This window comes from Microcaecilia unicolor, chromosome 3 (assembly GCF_901765095.1).
Source record: "Microcaecilia unicolor chromosome 3, aMicUni1.1, whole genome shotgun sequence".
NCBI lineage: Eukaryota > Metazoa > Chordata > Amphibia > Gymnophiona > Siphonopidae > Microcaecilia > Microcaecilia unicolor.
The window spans coordinates 411,469,547-411,491,332 of NC_044033.1; the positions used below are offsets into that span (position 1 = coordinate 411,469,547).

At 43.6% G+C, this 21,786-nt stretch overlaps 1 protein-coding gene across 2 annotated transcripts in view; it reads left to right on the forward strand.

Moving 5' to 3' along the window:
* The window catches only part of ITSN2 (intersectin 2), a 353,877-nt gene that overhangs the window by 320,200 nt on the left and 11,891 nt on the right, over positions 1-21,786 (forward strand). For both annotated transcript variants that reach the window (XM_030198794.1, XM_030198795.1), the window contains exons 33-36: positions 7,078-7,245; positions 12,343-12,555; positions 15,122-15,243; positions 18,444-18,526. In XM_030198794.1, the coding sequence (XP_030054654.1) occupies positions 7,078-7,245; positions 12,343-12,555; positions 15,122-15,243; positions 18,444-18,526 (586 nt within the window). The remainder of the gene's footprint in view (positions 1-7,077; positions 7,246-12,342; positions 12,556-15,121; positions 15,244-18,443; positions 18,527-21,786) is intronic.

Below are 21,786 nucleotides of genomic sequence, written 5' to 3' on the forward strand. Positions count from 1 at the left end.
GCCATTAGAAAATTCACCCGGTCCCCACTCCCTCCCCCCCATGACCGTCAGTTGGACTGGGGGTTCGTGATGGCCGTCGCTAATTACTCTGTTGTATTTGTCCTATCAGGTCCTCCTATCTGTACAAAATAGGTGACCCCCCCCCCCCCCACTTTCATATTGTCATGACAGAACTTGCCCCCACTCTAGCGGGTATCTTCGCGCACTGTCTAATCTCACATATGGCTCCCCTTTTTCCCTGCACATGTCCCTTGGCCCGTAACAGTGACACCTCACTTGTTGTAGTCCCCCCAACTCATCATTGTCTCAGCTGCGACCATTCCCCATTAGCAGCCTAGCAATACCATCCTGTATGTCACTAATGAATATATCTAAGCCTATGTCTGACAAGAGTACATCTCTCAACAGATCATGTGTAATGCTGGTTCCTTTCACGGCAGGCATGAACTTATGCATCCAGTTATTAATCTTGCGTCTGGTTTCTCCCCCCTTCATATGCATTGTGTAATAAAGTAGGACCAGACCAGGTGTGCCAAAGGACACAGTCTCAAAATGGCAAGCACTTCTCACTGCATTATTTGAATTGGCTCCTCGCTGTGTGTAGATGTCAAATCGTTTCCCCAAGGTGAATGATTAACGCCCATGGGAGTATGTGTGACTGCAAGAGCTCTAGCAATGCTGGCATCAGCTGGTCCCACCTCATCCCATGCAACCCCAGCCATGCCAAGGCTCTCGCCCTGTGGGAGAGATAGTACTGCTATATGGGCCCTGTGTTCAAATGAATGACCATAAATCCACACAATGTGAGAACCTGCATGGAAGAAGCACAGGGGAGAAAAATGAGCACAGCGCATGAAAATGACTAACACAGGTCTGGTCTTAAGTATAATTTATATCTGTCGAACTTCCACCTGCCCAAAGCCTTAATTTGTCCCCCTCCCCCAATAGGCTGTTGTTGCAGCACCTATTCTAATGGAATGCATACCAGAGGTCTGATTCCCTAGCCCCAAGCTTGCAAGGCAGAGTTTTAAAACTTGTGAATTGGTATCGTGTTGGGGGACAGCAACTGTTGTGGACCAATAGCCAGGGGGAGTGTTTTGGATAGATAGATAGATAGATAGATAGATAGATAGATAGATAGATAGATAGATAGATAAGTAGTTAATCAGGTTCTGAACCGGACATGTATTGCTGCACTGCAGCCTACCTAGTGTATACTTCGCCCCATGGGCCTTTGGTCGATCTTTGACCTGCAGATGGTGACGCGTAGCTTGCCATCCTTGAGACCCTATGTCACCAGCCAGAAGCCCAGTGGTGGCTGACTGTGTTCGGTGGCACCAGCTCATTGATGTGAAGGGCAGCAAAGAATGCCAGGGAGATTGCGCACCTGAACAGCAATGTCTCGAATTGGTCAAAGCAAATTTGGTCTAGTGAAACTATAATGGTGGTCAGTAACACGTGTGTGATTGGGTGGTGACCATCCCTCCCCTTTGCTACCCCCATACCCCATCCCTTCATGACCTGTCTAATTGCGAAGTGGCTCGTTAGGTTTTCTGCACTGGATCTTTTAATAGGATGCCGATGCCTGCTAACTGTGACCACATCACTGAGCAGCTAACGCCCTCATATTTTGACTTTAATATAAAATACATAATAGTCTCTACATTGAACCACAAAGCCTATTGTAGGTGTTGATCTCAACAGAAATCTATGAACCTCTGGAACACTCCCAAGTGCTTCCTTCTGATGGCTGTGGAGAGGGATGCCAGAATCAGATTCCACACATTGAGGGGGCCAAATTTCCAAGTGGCCGGGGGAATCAGGGTTATTATGTGTGCATTGGTCGCTGGTGTAAAGGATCGGAACTCTGCAAAAATGAAATGAGAAAGAACATCTTCTATGTTGTTTTGTATCCCGGGAACATGCGAGGCCCTAAATGTTGTATTAGGGTGCATATGGCTATTTCCCTAAGTAATGCAATGACATAGGGGGTTCTGGCAAATAGCCAGTTTATGACCTCTACCGGTGCCATGTTATCTGTTTGCTATGTTCTGTTCCCACACATGCAAAGCTACCATTATTGGAAAGAGCTTTAGAAAAGTGATGTCCCTCAAAATGCCGGAGGAATGCCAGCTATCTGGCTATCACTCAGTGGACCAGGCACCACTGAAAAAAATATCAGAACCATGCTCCCTGGAAGCATCAGTGAATAGCTGTAACTCCTCATTGGTCAAAGGAGGGGGGGGGGCTGCGAAAATGCTAAGGCATTAAAAGGACAGACGAAAGTGTCCCAAACCCGTAAATCCTCCCTTATGTTTGTTGTTATCCTAATGAAGTGATGACTCTTTTTTTTTTTTTAATGCCCACCATTGCCAGCCTGATCCCTCTCTGGATATTGTGCCAACCAGAGAAGCATCATTTGAAGATTTTGGGATGGAGCCAGGCGCATCCCATTGGCAATATAGCTGCTGTGATAAGTGGTGCCTATCCTTTGAGGCTTGCATTGGGAGACTGAGTGAGGGACTCTGCAGTGGGTGCAGGTGTAACAAAGCCTACACGGGTTTTATGTGCATTGGGGGGGGGGGGTGTTGTATTGCTTTTTGCTGTAGGGAAAGGATTTCTTGGACCGGAGTATAGAGATGTATTGGAGGATAAAGAGAACCTGTCAAGGCTAAATGGCCTAGAGGATGTCATTTCATCCAACCAACCATAGATCGACAACTTTATGGTGCCATGAAATGGATGTATCCTCTGCCATGCTCTTTCTAAATTTGATATCATAGTTTAGCCAAGCCCAACCCCCTTAACACTTGTGTGTTCTTGTGATTGTGTCCAGGTATGGGTTCATTTCTAGCTCCTTTTCAGCTATCACACTCATGAATATCTGAAAGCTAATATTTTGGCTTATGGTCCCTGTCTGTGCACCTATGTTCCCTGGGCTTAGTGATCTGTTGAGTCATCATCCTGATCTCTAATGTAGCCTAAATTCCAGATAACAAAACTTATACCAGAACTGGACAAAACTGAACCCTCAATTCTTGATTGCTTAATTTACTCTGTCACCATTGAACTTTAACGCAATACCACTTTATTTCTCATTCCGGAAATGAACTCTCTATACCTGACTGCTTAAAGTACTCTGTCACTTATGAACTTTAATGCCAATACCACTCTGTATTTCTCATTCCGATAATAGCGATCGCCACTACGGCATAATGTAAGCCACATTGAGCCTGCAAATAGGTGGGAAAATGTGGGATACAAATGCAACAAATAAATAATCAGCAAGGAAAATGTCTATAAACTCCCTTTTCCAGATTTTTTGCTTAATGTTCTGAGGGACACCTTTTGCGAGGAAGTTAACTTCATATGATACATCCTCACTATTCTCTTTATTCTTGTTACTGCCTCAAGCCCCTCTGATATTAGCCATTAGAACATAAGAACATAAGCATTGCCATACTAGGAAAGACCGAAGAGGCATCAAGCCCAGTATCCTGTTTCCAGCAGTGGACAATCCAGGTCACAAGTACCTGGCAAAATCCCAAAAGAGTAAAACAGGTCCTGTGCCGGGTCCTTTTTGGAAGCAGCCCTTTTTTTCTTTGTTTTATTGCCTTCTGTATAACGCTAGCTAGTGATAGTTGTTCATCGCCAAGTCACATAAGTTCCTTGTGAGGGGTTGTGAGGGGCCCGGTGGTGTGGTTGTAATGGTGACACTCACCCATCAGAGGAGGCACAATGCTGTTATGTATTTGAGGCAGTACTGACTGTGTGGCTGCAGGGGCCTCTGGTCGCACCACTGCTGTGTTTTGCAGCTGTTGAATCACCACAGAGGCCCCATGGATACTGATTTGCTGGTGTAATTCTTGGATGAGGGCTTCCATGGCTGGCTGTCCTTGAGCTTCCTCCCAGCTCCTTCTAGCTGCTTGTGACTGTGTGGTAGAGCTTTTTCGTCTGTCAGGTTTCTTCCTGGTTTACGTTGCTGCTCATCTGTTGGTTGCCTTTCTAGCCTTCTTCACTGGGGGCATGCTGTAAAACAGTACTGAACAAAAACTGAGTTAGCCAAACATTCACAGTCAACCTGCTAAGTGATTGCATCCCATTACCTAAACCGAATGCTAATGTTTAACAATATGTTGTTGTTTTTTAAAGTTGAATCTGCCTGCTGTTCCAGCTTCAAAGGGACTTGTACCCGCAATCTTTCCCTTTGTCCTCTGTCAGCCTTCGTGCAAATGCTGCTATTATACATATGCATTCACAGATGTACTACCTTATACACATAAATGCATTTACGCATATATATATACACATATACATACATATCCCACCACTTCCTACTTCTTGTGTCAGAAACTGCATAGCATTATTGTTCTTGTGTTATTGAACTTGCTCGCCTTTTGGTTTTTTTTTTTTTTTGGAACACAAAATTATTTCTGCCACTCCCATTATGGCTTCCTGCCGTGACTATTATGGCTGTGCTAATTTTTTTTTATTATGGTCGCCCTGGGGCTTACAGAAAATGGCTGCTGGTGCCACATACAATGTGGCTGCCGATAGCAAAAGTAGCCGTCTGCTTGTTAATGTGCCCTTACATTGCACCACACACAAAATGGCTGCCGCTGCTTAACGTACCCTTCAAAAGATGGCCGACACAGGCGAAGGTATGATGTTCCAGACAATTATGGCCAGCACACACCACTGAGACCCAGATACTGTGTATCATGCCTACTTTCTAACTTTTGATTCTAGTCTCTCTCTAACCCACTAACCCACTGGCCGTTGCTGTGTAACCCTCTCCACTATTGGCGCATCCTGCATTTGGTAGTGTCTTTGCATGCATTCAAGCGGTCATATCACTGCATGTGATGAGTAAATCCCTACACCGATTCCCCCCCCCCCCCCCCCCGTATCTGCCCAGCTTCTATGCTTGAACCGAAAAATTTGCTGTGCTTGGCAGATACCGTTACATGAGAGAGCCAGGGGTCCCTCCTCCTTTTTTTTTTTTTTGTACACTCACCAAATGAAAGAAGAACCTATGGCCGTGGCCACCGCCAACCAAGCGTGTGCCAGTTGGCGATGTATGTGGATTGGCACGGCCACCTCACTGCCTCCTGTTTCCAAGTCCGCACTTCCCAAAGGATGTGAGAGAATTGACGCCAATCCAGGCTTTTTTTTTTATCAAACACCTCCATCCCAAAAGGAGATATGCCCACTCTCTTTGGAACAGTGCTGGATTGAAGGGTGTTCTCCAGGCAGCTTATTGTGCAGCACCTCCACTTCCTGGAGGAAATATGACCACTCTCTGCATTGCTGAACTGCTGGGACCCACTACACCCACTTGTGGAGGGTTACCAGTTCTGAAAGCTCTGGTAGGCTCATAGCAGCTTGCAGAAGGTAAGAAAGCACCCTGCCGGGAGAGGGGGGGGGTTAAGGGAAATGATGCAGTCCCATTTGCCGGCCGAAGGTATGTCGTTGGTGTGCTTGTCCCTAATTTTAACATTCCTGTTCCTGCCTCTTATTGGCTCTCTACCCCTTTTCTAATTGGTCAGCTGCTATTCCTGTCCCCCTAGGCTACTCCTCCTAGCTGGACAGGTTCGACCGCTTCAGTGCAGACAAGTGAAAAACAAGTTCAGTAGCTCAGCGCAAAAAAACATATAGTCTCTCCAAAAAAAGCTAAAACTATTCATATTCTCAAAATATGCTTCTTTTCCCCAGTGCTCTATAAAGAGACTCCTTCAGGGTTCAAGATCACCTCAAAATCATCTTTTTCACCAAACCAACTGGGAGCTAAAGCAGTTGTTCAGTTATTTCCCTTCTTTTGATGATCTCACACTGTGCTCTATTCTGTGTGTGCTTTGAAAGAACAGTTTCATTAAAAGGTGCTTGGCATGACTAATGAGCCAATTCCATCTGTGAACTTCATGTTTTGTAACCGTTTATAGACTGCTGTTAGTTTAAAAAAAAAAGCTTTTTTTAAAATTATAATTTAATTAAGGCACTAAAAGGTAAATGATTAGCTTGCATGTCTAAGTGAACTAAACCTTTAGAGCTGTATCTCGGAGTATATAAATTTACATTACTGCCCCACAGGACCCCTGACGAAGGCCTGCATGCCGAAACACGGCCCATGTCGAGTTTCACTTGAATGCAGTATTGATGGATATGTCTCCAATGGTTGTGATTGAAGAATAAATTATTTTGGATATTTTTACAGATTGCCTTGGGAACGTGTTTTTTATTTTTGTGACTTCCACTTTTATCTTTTTGCTTACTGCTATTTTTGTGGAAGGTTTTCTCACCTTTTTTTTTTTTTAAGAATTTACTGTCATCCTATATAATAAAGCTCACCTCCAATGTTCTTAGGCTGCCTGGTGGCTTCCGGTGGTGGTGTCCTTCATGGAGTAGATCGTGATGTCAGGGAGAGGGGAGGAGCCGCGAGTGTCCAATGTGGAGGTGGAGGAGTAGGGAAACGTCAGGGACAGGGGAGGAGCCGCGAGTGTCCAATGTGGAGGGGGAGGAGTAGAGAAACACGCGGAGTGTGTTTCCCTACTCCTCCCCCTGCCCAGGAATCCGAACGGAGCGCCAGCGAGGGCCAACGGTCTGCGTCCTCCTCTCCTGCAGCCGATACCATGGGACAATTTCAGGTAGGCGAGAAGCTCTCGCGCGTGCTGCAGCACGTGGGAGCGGGGAGCAGGACTCAGATACCGGCAATCGCACTGATCGCGGAAAACCTTGCTAGCACCCGTTTCATTTCTTTCTGAAACGAGTCTTTTTTACTAGTATAGAATAAAAGCGCACACACTGCCATGATCTTAGCAGCCATGAAAATGATTTCAGTGTTGAATTTCTTAAAATATTCCCAGTGCTAGATAGTGAAGAATGAAACCGCTTAACTACATTCTTGTTGGAAGGTGTGTCATAGATCCGGATGTACAGTCTGCTGTTAGCTTTGTCATAGATCCTGAATGCAGAAGAACTTGATTTCCTGAAATTTACAAATATTAAAATCATTGCTTTGTTTCGTCTTTGATGATAGAATATTACGTTGTTTTCTTTTCTTCCTTGGTGTGTCCCCAGATCCTGGAGAATACCCCTGAGACTCAGCCAGACTACAGCAATCTGAAGTTTTCCCTGGACCGTGCAGAGGAGCTGTGTTCTCAGGTCAATGAGGGGGTACGAGAGAAGGAGAACTCAGATCGACTGGAGTGGATCCAGACACACGTGCAGTGTGAAGGACTTACTGAGGTATCAAACCATGTGTGTGTCCAGAAGGACCAAGCATTTAAGATTTCTTAAATACAATACAGAAGCACTAGGAGTGTTTGATCAGTCAGATTGCTAGACTGGCACACCCACTAACTGTGTTGCAAGTAGTGTAAGAACTACTTTTCAAACTGAAATAAGAAGGCTTTATAAATCACCAGCCTGTGAATTGTATTCATACCTTTATCATTGTCAAGCTTACCTTATAAGCGTGTGATTCTGGACATTTGTCGTATGGAGTTGCATATGTCACGGCCCTTTCAGTAAGCATGGCACTCTTTTATATGGTAAGAGATGCCTGACCCAGTATGTTTACAGTACATAGTTTTGATTCCCTACCAGTGGGAGTTTTCAATCTTGTGTCTTTCTCAGGAGTACATGTTAGGAGAGTCTTTCACAGGACACAGGAAGGGCCTGTTTACTAAGCAGCGCTATAGGTATGGTTAACTCATTTTTAACTTGAGTTAACCATGTATGTGCCTACGATATCCCTATATGCGCCTACATGGTTAGCGCATGCACTTAAGTGTAGGCACGTTAAAAACACTAACACACCTTAGTAAACAGGTCCCGAAGTTAGTGAAGTACTTTTTTAAATGTTAAATACAGTTGTCCAGAAATGTATCGGGATTTGTTTTTACATTTTCACGCCAGGTTGAAATCAAAATAGTTTTATGATTCTTGGTTAAAAAGAAAATTAGAATTATTGACCTGAACGATGTGTGTTTTCTTATGTTCGATTAAAAAAAATATATATAGAATAAAGATAAACTAGTTCTATGTAAAATCAGTTTATTTAAATATATATTTTTTTAAAAACCAACATTTTATATTTGACACATGCACACATACACACACTCTCCAACAATTATACCTCAGGAAATTAAATGCCAGAAAATTGAAAATTATGCAAAAGTACTTATTTTTTTTACACAGTATATTAAATACAACATTATAGATCTGCTTGAGACATGGAGAGGCATTTTCGATATGACGTCTAAGTCCGAGTTTGGACATTTTGCTCAAAACATTCAGAATCCGAGTAGCAAATATAGCCATTTTCAAAACAGCAAAACATTTTTTTTTCTTGAAAATGGCCACTTGCTAGATGTTTTTGTGCTCTGTGCATTTAACGTTTTGGTTCATTTTCAAAAAAAATAATGTCCAAGTGAAAAACACAAAATCAAGCCATTGGAATCGAGAAGGAGCCAGCCTTCTTAGTAGACTGGTGACACAGACATCCCAGCAGAGCAGTGGGGCACACTAGGGGGCACTGCACTGGACTTCACCTAAAAGCCCCCAGGTACACATCTCACTATTGCTCCCTTATATTGTATAGTGAGCCTTCCAAAACCCACCAAAAACCTACTGTACCCAACTGTACACCATTACAATAGCCCTTATGGCTAAAGGTGTCACCTATATGTGAGTACAGTAGGTTTTTGGTGGGAGGGTTTTGGAGGGCTCACACTTTCCACCACAAGTGTAATGGAGTGGATTATGGGCCTGGGTCCACTTCTCCATAGTGCACTGCATCGACCACTAAGCTACTACTCTATGGATCTGCTTCTTGCTCTAATAGGATTGGCTATAATATCTGAGACTGTCATAGAGGTTGGTATGTACTGTTTCTTTCACATCTTTGGGGGGTGGGAAGGGGTCAGGCGCTACTGGCGGAGTAAGGGGGGGGTTATTCTTTATTCCTCCAGTGGTCATCTGGTCATTTAGGGCACTTTTTTGTGGCTTATTTGTTCTAAAAACAGGTCTAGCTCAAAACATCTTAGTTTTAGTCCTGGACGTTTTCATTTTGTTCCATTATAGCTGAAAAACATCCAAGTCGTAGGAACACCCAGATCCCACGAACAGCACAGAAAAACATCTGGAAAGTGGGTTTCGAAAATACCTGTTTGGACTTTATGGCGAGAAAAACATCCAAATGCTTCTTTATGCCACTTTTTAGACATTTTTCTCTGTCAAAAATGAGCTCCATAGTGTGTGTGTGTTTGATACAGGACTAACGAGACACAGTGTATGTATATGCAGGGACAAAGGGTGCAGTGTATATGTATTGCTGTAGGAGCTCACAGTACATACATGTGTATATGCCCCTGATGGCGAACCTATGAGACGCGTGTCAGTACTGACACGTGTAGCCATTTTCGGTGACACGCGGCTGCATGTGGCCGCATACAGAGAAGCAGCGGCGTTCCTTGCTGACACCCGGGGCGGATCACCGATGCGCCCCCCCCCCCCCAGGTGCAGCGCGACCTCCCCCCCCCCCGGCGAAATCACCCCCCCCCCCCCCCCCGGTGCATGTTTACCCGCTGGGGGTTGCCGTGTGCACTCCTATTGGCTCCCTCCGAGTCCTCTGCTCGTTCCCTCCCTGCTGCTCCCTCTGCCCCGGCTCCTGCACGGCCGTTAGGGGATCTTTGACCTCACTTCCGGCCAGCGGAGCAGAGAGCAGCGGAATGCCGTGGGGGACGCATCTCTGGGGGGCCCTGTGATCGCCATTACCAGCAACCACATAACCACAGCAACCATCATCCAATCTACTGTTCTGGGGTGTCGTGGATTTCTAATTGACCATCATTACTGAGATAGGTAAGGGGGAGGCTGGGAGAGGCAAGGGCATGTGCTATGGGTGCCGTTTCCCGCCATTAGAAATAGCGGCAGCCATCTTAATTTACATAAGGTGGTCAGTTAGGCTAGTTAACCCCTAATTGCCTGCAGGGCTAACAGGCTATCTATAATTCTATCTTCTGTCACCGCCCCCCTGATGGAGAACCCAAAAAATAAAAAACCAAGGTTAAGTAAAGGAAGTGGTAGTAGCAGTAGCCGACCCTTTCAAGAGACATGGACCGAGATGTATGGCATTATAGAAAAAAATGGCAGATCATTTTGCGTTCTATGTACTGAAACGGTAGTAAGCAGAACGTGGAATATAAATAGACATTTTGAAACTAATCATTCCCAGCTCTTGAAAAAAAGTGAGGATGAAAGAAAGAAATACATTTCCAGGCAGCTACACTTTTATAACAGCCAATCTAATTCCATCCTTAAATTTGTAAAAGGTTCTACAAATTTAACATCTGCAAGTTTGAGCATTGCTCACTCCATAGCTCAGCATGGAAAAGCACTCAGTGAGGGAGAATTTATTAAAGAAACTCTCCTAAGATGTGCACCAGTTCTATTTCACGATATGCAGAATAAAGATGCAATTATTAAGAGAATATCTGAGTTACCACTCAGTAGAAATATCATAAAAGACCGAATAATGAGACTGAACACAAACGTACAATATCAATTAAAGAGAGACATAAGTAATTGTAAATATTTTTCGATCTCTCTTGATGAAACTACTGAGCCGAGGCAAAGTTCTTGAGCGCTAATAATTCCTTGCATCCTGTTTGCTTTTTTTGGTCACCGCTGCACATTTGGCAGAAGATTTCAACACATTGTCTACAATAACGCCTAAATCTTTTTCTTGAGTGTTGACTCCTAAGGTGGACCCTAGCATCAGGTAACTGTGATTCGGATTATTCGTCCCAATGTGCATCTCCTTGCATTTGTCCACATTAAATTTCATCTGCCTTTTGGATGCCTAGTCTTCCAGCCTACTAAGGTCTTCCTGCAATTTTTCACAATCTGCATATGTTTTATGTTAATCACCTCATTTGTTGTTCTGATTTCCAGATCATTTATAAATATGTTAAATAGCACTGGTCCCAGTACAGATCCCAGTGGCACTCCACCATTCACCCTCCTCCATTGAGAAAAATGGCCATTTTAACCCTACCTTCTGTTTTCTGTCCAATAACCAATTCCTAATCCACAAAAAGACATTGCCTCCTATCCCATGACTTAATTTTCTCAGGAGTCTCTCATGAGGATCTTTGTTAAAAGCTTTCTGAAAATCTAGGTACACTACATCAGCTGACTCACCTTTAGCCACATGTTTATTCACACCTTCAAATAAATGAAGCACATTGGTGAGGCAGGACTTCCTTTGCCTGAACCCATGCTAATTCTGTCCCATTAATCCATGTTTGCCTGTGTGTTCTGTAATTTTATTCTTTATAATAGTTTCCATTATTTTGTCTGGCAGTGTCAGCTTCCCTCAAATCCTCCATGTACATCCCAGCAATATTTTCAACTTCCCTCACTCAGCAACCTCCCTTTAACCCCCTCCCTCAGCTAAAGTCTCAGTCTACCTTAATCTTACTGTCTCTCAAACCCTCCCACTGGAACACCAATCTTGACTTCCTTCCCCAACCAATCAACCACTAGTTGCTCTTTCTCGCCTTCCCCCTCCCAGTAAGCTACCAATTGAGGTCTCTCCCTTCCCCCCACCCCAAACCTTTATTTCCAGTTGGGCTTATTCCCAGGGCCTGATCACTGGTAGAGAACAACTGTAGCTCAGTGTTAAGGAGCCGCCCGGAGAATGACTCATCACACTGCGCTTTAAGGCCCTGCTGTGGTCCTGCCACCTCTCCCCCTACCTTTCCTGTGGGAGGCGGGGCCTGAGAACAGAGCTCCTTACCATTGAGGTGCAGATGGAAACAAAGGGAAAACTGGGAGAATCAAGCGGTGGGATGCAAGTAAATGCCACCTGTGGCTGGAAGTCAAATTTTTTATTGCCTGTTCACAGACATTTGAGAAACAATAGCCTATAGGAATTATGCAGCTTTGAGCAATTTTGTGTATCATAAAGTGAGCATAAAATTCTGCTGGAGTAGAATTACATTATTACCTGAGTGTAAATTATGTGGAACCTAGGTGCTCTGTTGGTATTGGTGTCAACTGATCCTGTTTGGCAGCTAACAGTAAAAGATATCCAGCGTTGATATGTTCAGGATTGGTGTGAAAATTAGTGGAATCCCAAAGGTAAAGTTGTAAAATACCAAGAATATTTGCTAGAAATCAGCTTAACAAAGGAAAATGAAAGATGTTTATGTGTGAAGAAATGTGGCGGGAAAATGTTCAGTTGTTGTTGAGCTGAGTGGGAACAAGTGAGGACTAGGAAAGGTTGATCAGAAAGCACAGAGTTGCTTACTCTTTTGCTGATTTCTCCCCTTTCAGCAAATCATTTTCAACTCGCTCACAAACTGCTTGGGACCCCGGAAGCTGCTGCATAGCGGGAAGCTGTTCAAGACCAAGAGCAACAAGGAGCTGTACGGCTTCCTTTTCAATGACTTCTTGCTGCTCACCTACATGCTCAAGCAATTTGTGTCCTCAGGAACAGAGAAACTTTTCAGCCCCAAGTCCAACGCTCAGTACAGGATGTACAAATCGGTAAGTGCAGGGAAAAGAATCCTGTTACAGTAGGGGAGAAGGATGATGTCTGAGAGTACAAAATGTGACTTTTAGATGGCTTTTATCTACAGACCCCTTCTGGGTTTCAGTATTTTCTTAGCTGAGATTAGCTCTGATCTTTCTATGTTTAAACAATTTTTGGGAATAAAACATGAAAGCTATAATGAACATGAGCAGTAAGATTTTTTTTCTCTTTTACAAAAGATAACCTTCCCTCTCCCCTCCCATCCAGTCTCCCCCTCCCCCCCCCCCTTCCGAGTGTTGCAGCCAAAACAGAACAGAGCCAGGCAGGACCTTCCCCAACATATAAACAGAGTATGACCAAAGCTGTGTGGAGAGCCTATGTTCTTGTGCCTTCTGCACCCACAGTAGGGGGAAGCTACCCAACCTACATCAAGGTCTTAGGGCAATATACAGTACTTTACCCTTAGCTATCTCCTTCACCTTAAGAGACACAATCTTGTATCATTGAGTGTTTAATATCAAACTGCATCCACAGGGATGCAGAGTCTGCAAATAGAGCTCCCAAACCTGTAAAAATGTTTTCTTTCTCTTTGGGGATCTTTTAGCATCCTGGACCTTCCACGTGGCCAGAAGATGAATTTGATTCATCCAGTGCCAATGATTAGGAGACTCCAGTGACGTCCAATGTTACATAATGCACTTCCATGCGACTAGGCACATTTTCTTAAGCAGCAGACTGGCACCCCTGGGACAACCCTAAAATGCCCCTGCTTTATCTAATAACAGTTGTTCCACTAAGCTAAGCTCACTCAGGCCCAGGTTTAAGTATCGTACTATCTCATCCCAAAACTGCTGTATCGCTGGGCACTTCCAAAGAGCATGAATAAATGTTATCTTCTCAAGTATATTTAGGGCAGAGGGGCATCAATATGCCACCCGCCTGAAAATGTTTGGGAACAATAGTCTCTGAGGAGAACCCGATAATAGGTCTCTCGCAACCAAGCACACGCAGCGAGAGTAGGTATACCTCTTATATTGGTTAACAAGTTCCAATCAGAGCAATCCATCCCCAAGTCTCTTGCCCATCGTGCCCGTATATCCTGTAGGTCTTTAGGTTTCTCTAGGTTGCTTAAATCCTTGTGTGCCCCAGAAATACTAATCTCTCTCAGAAATGGCGCTAAAAAATAAGCTTTACCTTTCACACTCATTTATAATTTAAGCTGGGTTTCATCTAAAGAAGCTATATAATGTTTAATCTGGCAGTAAGCAAACCTATTACCCCAACCTACTCCTGTTTTCTGCTGGAGCTCGTCATATGAGATAATACGGCCCTCCCTGTCCAGAAGATGTTCAAGCAGGGTCAACCCCTGTCGCTCCCAGGCCTGATCTTTTTAATCAAGTGGATCATATTTATTTTGCCAAGGTCACACAGTCTAGATAATATAGAAAACATGAGCAAGAATCACTAGTATTACCACATAAGTCAAACAAGTCACTTTAGAGTCCTGTGTTAGGCTCTAACATATGTCTAACATAGCAAAAAATAGGCAATAACCTTGCAATCTGCGTATGCTAACCACACACTGAAAAAATGTTTCTTTATTTTTGAGGGAGTGTGTCCTGCTGAGGTCTTTTTTTTCCCCCTTTCATAATTAAAAAAAAATATTTAAAATGTTGGAAACCTATGCTAATGAATAAATAGGTTGGGTATCGTAGATTGTTGAACAATATTAGTAGTGTATATTTCGAGCACTGCCATTATTTTTCAGTGTGAACATTAGTGCATGGCCATTAATGCAAAATAATAGAAAATCGGGGGCTTTACGGCCACGATAAAAATGGCCTTAATGTGTGGGTGTGCTAAGGCTATTTTTACCACAGCTTAGTAAAAGAACACCTTTATTAAAGTGACTTGTTTGAATTATGTGATAACACTAGTGATTCTTGCTCATATTTCTTTAGGCCGCACCAGACCTCCTCTTCATATTTTTTGTCATTTCATATTACAGTTTTGCTGTTTATCAGGCTGAGCTGTTTCCCTGCATCAGAGCTGTTGATCATTCCTGGACTGAAAGTGCTCACTACTGCAGTCTGTGCACCAGTGACATAGCCTGGGCCCCCCAAGGTCTGCTGATTTGGCTGGTGGGGGTCCCCAAGCCCCTCCAGCAGAAGCCGTCCTCCAGCGCTGTTCACTGCCGCGCTGCCTGCCCTTCTTCCCCACCCCCTGTGTGCATGCTCGGTTTTAGGGAAATTGAACATGTAAATGTACTGATGCACATGGATCCATGGGAACTTTGTTTATGTTCCATGGTACATTAATTTCTCACTATAAAGGAGAGAGGTTTCTGGTTCCCTTTATGGGAGAGAGTTGCTTCAGCTTGTAGATATTGTCTTTTCTGCTCCTCTCCACACTGAAGTGCTTTTATAGGATTTGAGGCAGCTTCCTTTTATGTTCTGTAATGCTCTTACATTGATTTTTTTTTTTTTACTCCTTTACAGGATATAGCATGTTTTTATGTCTTCTTTGAAAACACAATATTTATAAAACTGAGGTTTTTGTTCTAAATGGTTTTTTTCCCAGCCGATTTTCTTAAACGAAGTGCTAGTGAAACTGCCAACTGATCCATCCAGTGAGGAGCCTGTCTTTCACATCTCTCACATTGATAGAGTCTACACCCTGAGGACTGAGAGTATCAATGAGAGGTAAGCAGAGTTTGACCCTGAGACCCCTTTCTTTCTGGGATACATGGCATTGCCTCTGACAGAAGATGAACACTAAATGTGCAGCCACAGCTGATGACTTGTTAGGACAGAAATGATCCTTTTCACTGAACTCAGCTTGCAGTCACCTATGCAACTTACTATTCTCTTGATTCCTCTCTCCAAAGACTGCTAGTCCACCATAAATGTTATCACAACTATACTGCAGGATTTTACATCCTGGGAAAATTTCGGTTAATCATCTGCATATCTTTCCTTAATAATCCCCCCCAAACTCTTTTAGATTTCAAAGTGTACTCTTGAGAAATCAGAAAGTGTTTGTAGTATAATTCTCTCTGCGTGCCTCTCAGCGTCTGGTACATCACAGTACTGCAAAGGTTGGGCACCCAGGTTTCAGTCTCATCGCTCTTCATCTCAGCAAGACTGAGCCATTTCCTAAAGGACAGCTTTACATTTTGGAAAAACAGCCTGCAATTCAGTTTCCTCTGATAATTTTGAAATAGGGAAATGAAAAGGGGATAGGGATGGGATTTAATGGTACCCCAACATAATTACCCTGACAAAAAAGCCTGGTAACAAAATAGCCCTTGACAAAATGGCCCCTCCCACAAAATAGCCCCCCATAAAAAATATCCCCCTAGAAAAAAATCAGTGCCATATTCTGGGCAACCTGATCGGACCCTTTTGTCAGGGGGCTAATTTGTCAAGGGCTATATTGTGGGCAGGCCGTTTTGACAGTGGCTGTTATTTCAGGAGCTTTTTTTGTTTGGAGTTTTTTTTGTCAGGGCTGTTTTGACCAGAGTGGAGTGGAGGAGTGGCCTAGTGATAAGGGTGGTGGACTTTGGTCCTGAGGAACTGAGTTTGATTTCCACTTCAGGCACAGGCAGCTCCTTGTGACTCTGGGCAAGTCACTTAACCCTCCATTGCCCCATGTAAGCCGCATTGAGCCTGCCATGAGTGGGAAAGCACGGGGTACAAATGTAACAAAAATAAAAAAATACCAGATTTAATATACCGCCTTTCTGCGGTTACAGTCACAGTGGTTTACATATTATATGCAGGTACTTATTTTGTTCCTGGGGCAATGGAAAGTTAAGGGGCTTGCCCAGAATCACAGGGAGCTGTACTGGGAATTGAACTCAGTTCCCCTGGTTCTCAGGTCATTATACTAACCATTAGGCTACCATTAGGGGGGGGGGGGAATTCTGAAATACAAATATTTGTCCAAGTGACTACTAAAGTTAACTTGTCAAATCTTTTATATATCTATATCATTTATTAATAAGATGACAACTATAATGAAAAAAACAATTAATTGTACTGAAAGGTCAAATAGCCCTCTGAGGCATGTTACACATATGATTAGGATGAGACATTGTAGTTGTTTTTCTTTGTATAGTTCTCTGTTTAGTTGAGAATGGAGTGGTCTGTGGTTAGATTTATGGGCTGTGAACCAAGGAAATGAGGATCTAATCCATTCTCTCTCACACTGACATTCCTCGAGACCTTGAGCAAATCACCCTATTTCCCCACTTAAGCTCAGTGGGGAAGGCATTTATCATAACTGAAAAATATTGTTAATTTCCTCAAGCAAAAATTAGAAAGGTAGTCTACAAACATAGAAATAAAGTTGAAAGATTATGGGGCTCAGGACATTTTTCTCTCAAAAACATCCTAGTTGTGATTTTCGACACTCCAGTTTTAGATGTTTTTCTCCACAGTTCGTCCAAATTTTAAGGGGGTGTGTTGGGGGGGTGTTTTGGCCAGGACATGGGCGACACCAAAAGATAGGCGTTTTTCTGAAATAATGATACAAAATGACAACGTCTAAGGCCAAAATTAAGACTTTTTTGGCTAAACCTTTTTCAATCATAAATGGGTGCCCAAAAGGTGCCCCAAATGACTACTGGAGGGATTAAGGCATAACCCCCCCCTTTACTCCCCCAATGATCACAGCCCCCCTCCTATCCCCCCTAAGATGTGACAGTATATACCAGGCTGTATGACAGCTTTAGATATGATGGCCATTCTTGTTAGAGCAGCAGGCAGGTCCCAGGAGTAGCCTAGTGGTTGATGCAGTGGACTGTAGAGAAGAAGACCCAGGCCAATATTCCACGCTAAGCGGTACATTTGTGGTGGAATGTGTGAGCTCTCCAAAAAGCACTAAACACCTACTATACCTACATATAGGTGACACCTGCAACTTGAGGCTATTGTAGTGGTGTACAGTGAGATACAGTAGGTTTTTCTGTGTTCCTGGAAGGCTCACCATACTATATAAGGGGGTTATGGTGAAAACTTTTATGTGAAGTCCACTGCAGTGCCCCCTAGACTGCCCCACTGCTCTGCTGGGATGTTTGTATGGCCAGTCTACTAAGAATGATGGTCCCCAGACATCCCAGTGGCTGGTGTTTGGGTGTTTTTCTCTTGAATGTTCTTTTTTCCAGAATGATCCCAAGAGAAAAACGCACTGAACACAAAACATCTAGAAAAAGGAAGTTTTTGAACCAACAAGATATACGTTTCTCAGGTTTGAAAATGGCTATGTTCACCACTCGGTTTTTGGATGTTTTTAGCAAAACGTCCAAAATCGGACTTAGATGTTTTATCGAAAATGCCCCTCCATATATTATAGTTGGGTCAGTCGTCAGTTTGACCTGTACTAATTTCTTCTCAGGAATGCAGTTCTGATTAATATTCCCCCAATCTTCTCCATTTTCTTTTCAAATGTACATCTTCAGCATACTTTTGCTATCCCTGCTGCTGTGCAGAAAAGTAATTTCCTGATTATCTTGTTACCAACAGTAAGGATATAGTTGGTATGATGAATACTTAGTTTAAAGAAAAGGGCAAATTCCTCTCCTAGCCTAGTGGTCAGTGCAGCAGATTTTGATCCTGGGGAACTGGGTACAATTCCCACTGCAGCTGCTGGTGACTCTGGGCAAGTCACGTAACCCTCCATTGCCCCAGGTACAAATAACATCCTAGTATATACTATATAAATCGCTTTGAATGTAGTTGCAAAAGCAACAGAAAGGTGGTATATCAAGTCCCATTCCCTTTCCTCACACTAAGAACATAAACAGTGGTTGAGAAGACATAGACTTAAAATCTTTTTCATGATAGATGATGTGCAGTATAATGGTCAAAGCTAGATCGACTAACATGATGAACTTTTGTAGGACTGCTTGGGTTCAGAAAATTAAGGCTGCATCGGAACTCTTCATTGAAACTGAAAAGAAGAAGAGGGAGGCAGCTTATCAAGGTACAGTCCATAAATGTTATGATTTTTATATGGTGAGAAGAGACGGCATTTGGCAGGTCTTTCACTGGGGTTGGGCATATATTGAGAAGGTACAGATTTTGCAGCACATGGCGATCAGATGCAGTAGATTCCTCCACACCCTACAGTATCTCCTCCCAACAGGCTGTCCTTGATTGGCAAATGCTGGCTTTGAAAATCCTATGACATTTCTATTGCTATGAGTCTTGGACACTGCATGGCAAACTAGAGACACAATGCAGTAATATAATAGCAGTGGGCATTACTAGGTACTTGGTCATGTTTCCATTGTTAATATCTCACTTCCCAAAGTGGATCTTATTCCACTGATGGCAAATGTGGTACACCACTTTCAACAACTATTAGCTAATGAAGAAGAGTTTAAATATTGCCAATAAATACATGAATATATCTCATCCACTTAGATGGGCACAGCTCACGTTGGAAGTGCAGACATCAGCTCACTAGGGAGAAAACTGGGCTTATGACTTATTGAATCTTTAAAGTTAGTCAGATCTTTCCAGCAGGGTATGCTCACTCTTACATAAGTACATAAGTAATGCCATACGGGGAAAAGACCAAAGGTCCATCGAGCCCAGCATCCTGTCCCCGACAGCGGCCAATCCAGGTCAAGGGCACATGGCAAGCTACCCAAACGTACAAACATTTTATACAAGTTATTCCCGAAATTGTGGATTTTTCCCAAGTCCATTTAGTAGCGGTCTATGGTCTTGTCCTTTAGGAAACCATCCAACCCCTTTTTAAACTCTGCCAAGCTAACTGCCTTCACTACGTTCTCCGGCAACGAATTCCAGAGTTTAATTACGTGTTGGGTGAAGAAAAATTTTCTCCTATTTGTTTTAACACCTTATAACACCATACGTGGCAGCTTATTGCCATTGATGTTGAAATAAATTCACACACAGTTTGGGGGGGGGGGGATGCCTTTGCTATGCGTGTTTGATGGGTTGGTTTTTTTTTAGTTTTAGGTGCGTTTTGCATAAGGCAATACTTCTTATTGTAGAGGGTCAGTCCGTTTGTCTTTCTGTTTGTCCACCCATCCATATGCATATGGTTTGCCCATGTGTAAACATACATGTGCATATAGACTAAGCAAAGGAGAAGCAGCAAGTCATTGGGCTCTTCCTACACACTCACTCACCTGCTACTGACACAGCTGGGAATCTCTTTCCTCTCAGCCAACTTCCCACTCTTCCTATCTTCCCCACTTTCTCTCCCCGCTTGACAGCTTTCCAGGACTTCAGTTCTTCTCTTCCAGTGTCACCACTACTGCCACCACAGATCTGTTATTCATACCTAGGGAGATTGAAAACAATTCCAAATCATAGAAAATGTTATTTATTTGTTTCATGCAGTATGTAATTAAGCTGTGGAATCTATTTCTGGAGGATATAGTCAGCGCAATCAACATAGTGACATTCAAAAGAGGGTTGAACAAGTTCCTGAAGGAAAGGTCTATAAGAATTATTAGCCAGGTGGACTTAGGAAAGTTATTGTTTGTCCCTGAAATTAACTATGGAAAATAGATCTACTCTTTGGGATCTGCTGGATACTTGTAACCTGGACTGACCACTGTTGCGGAAGGATTCTGGGCTTGATAGATCTTGGTCTGAGTCAGCATGGCTTTTCTTATGATCTTATGAATGCTTTGCAGCGGTGGGGACGGAGAGGCTAGTGAGGTTTGAGTGAAAAGATGAAAGTACAAGGGAGATCCCCTTGAGGAAAACCTGTCCCACACTACCATAGACCTGAGCCTTGAAAAAAGATTCACCTTTCAGCAGGACATTTATTTATTTATTTAAAAGTTTCTAGTCCACCTACAACTAGGTGAATCACAAATCAACATACACAGTAAAAGAAACAGTAAAACAATAACAAGCACTGAATTATACAATTATTCAGAATAAAACAGACATCAGCCCCATTGTTCCTAAGAGCAAATAAAAGCAACAACAGAGTGACTCAGCAAGAAGAAAGTGAGTATTCTTGTAGCCCAATCAAAGTCCAGTATCTGGGGATCATGACTGAAGCCTTCAAGCCTTGCCACAGGTTTTCTAATTTCAAAACATTATTTCCTCTAAGCTGAGCGGGAGTCCTCCAACTACAGTCCTGCCAGTTGGTGGTGCTGTTTTACTATAACATCCTATATAATAATTCTCACCTCCAACATTCGGTCTCTGCCTGGGACCGTGGCTCCGTGGTCTGATTCCGGCAGTAGATCAGTGACGTCATCCGCATCACACAGCCTCTTCTATCGCTTCTGTTTCTGCTGTTCGTGTCCCTTGAGGGCGGGACCACACGAACAGCTGAAATAGAAGTGAAAGAAGAGGCTGTGTGAAGCGTGCAGGAGGTAAAAACATGCAGGAGGTGGGGAGGGGGGTCGTGAAATGACAGGGGAGTGAAGGGGGGGTCATGACCGACACGGGGAGGGGGGAGGGATCATGAAACTGCAGAGGGGGTCCTGAAATGACACAGGGGGAAGGGGATTCCTGGAAATCAACTGGAAGGGTAGGGGCAGGTCCTGTAACTGGAAGGGGAGGGGGGGATGGGAAGAAGGGGGAGGGGAAGAAGGGAAGGGGGAGGGGGTCCTGGAACTCAGAGAGGGGGGAGAGGTGGAGTGGGAAGGGGAGAGGGGGGATGGGAAGAAGTGGCGGGGGGGGTGCTGGAACTCACATGTGAAGAAGTGGGAGGGGTTTCAGGAACGTAGACAGGGGTGGGAGGGGAATGGGGTTCAGCAAACTCTCGGTCTCGCTGTGTCTCACATATGCACTCACACACACTGTCATTCTGACACACACACACACTCTCTCACAGACACAATCGCACCCAATCTCACTCTGACACACACACACTCGCACAGTCACTCTCTCTCTCTCTCTCTCTCACACAGTCACTCTCACACACACACTCTCTCAAACATGCATAATTATATAAACATAAATTTGGGAGGCCCATTCCGCAATGTCTCCAAGGTCCAATTAAATATTTAAAAGACAATTTCGTTTTTTTCCCCGCCCAACAAAAGTGAAACAGCATTCTCTGTAGGACCCCCAAATCTCGTTTCAGTAACTTAAGTGGCAATAGCTGGAGAGCATATAGCCACTTGGGAAGCAATACCATGTTAAAAAGTTGAATCCTGCCATGAATCGTCAAAGGAAAATGAGCCCATTTAGTCAGCATCACCCGTGTATAGTCCAGTAACACAGAAATATTAATCTTAT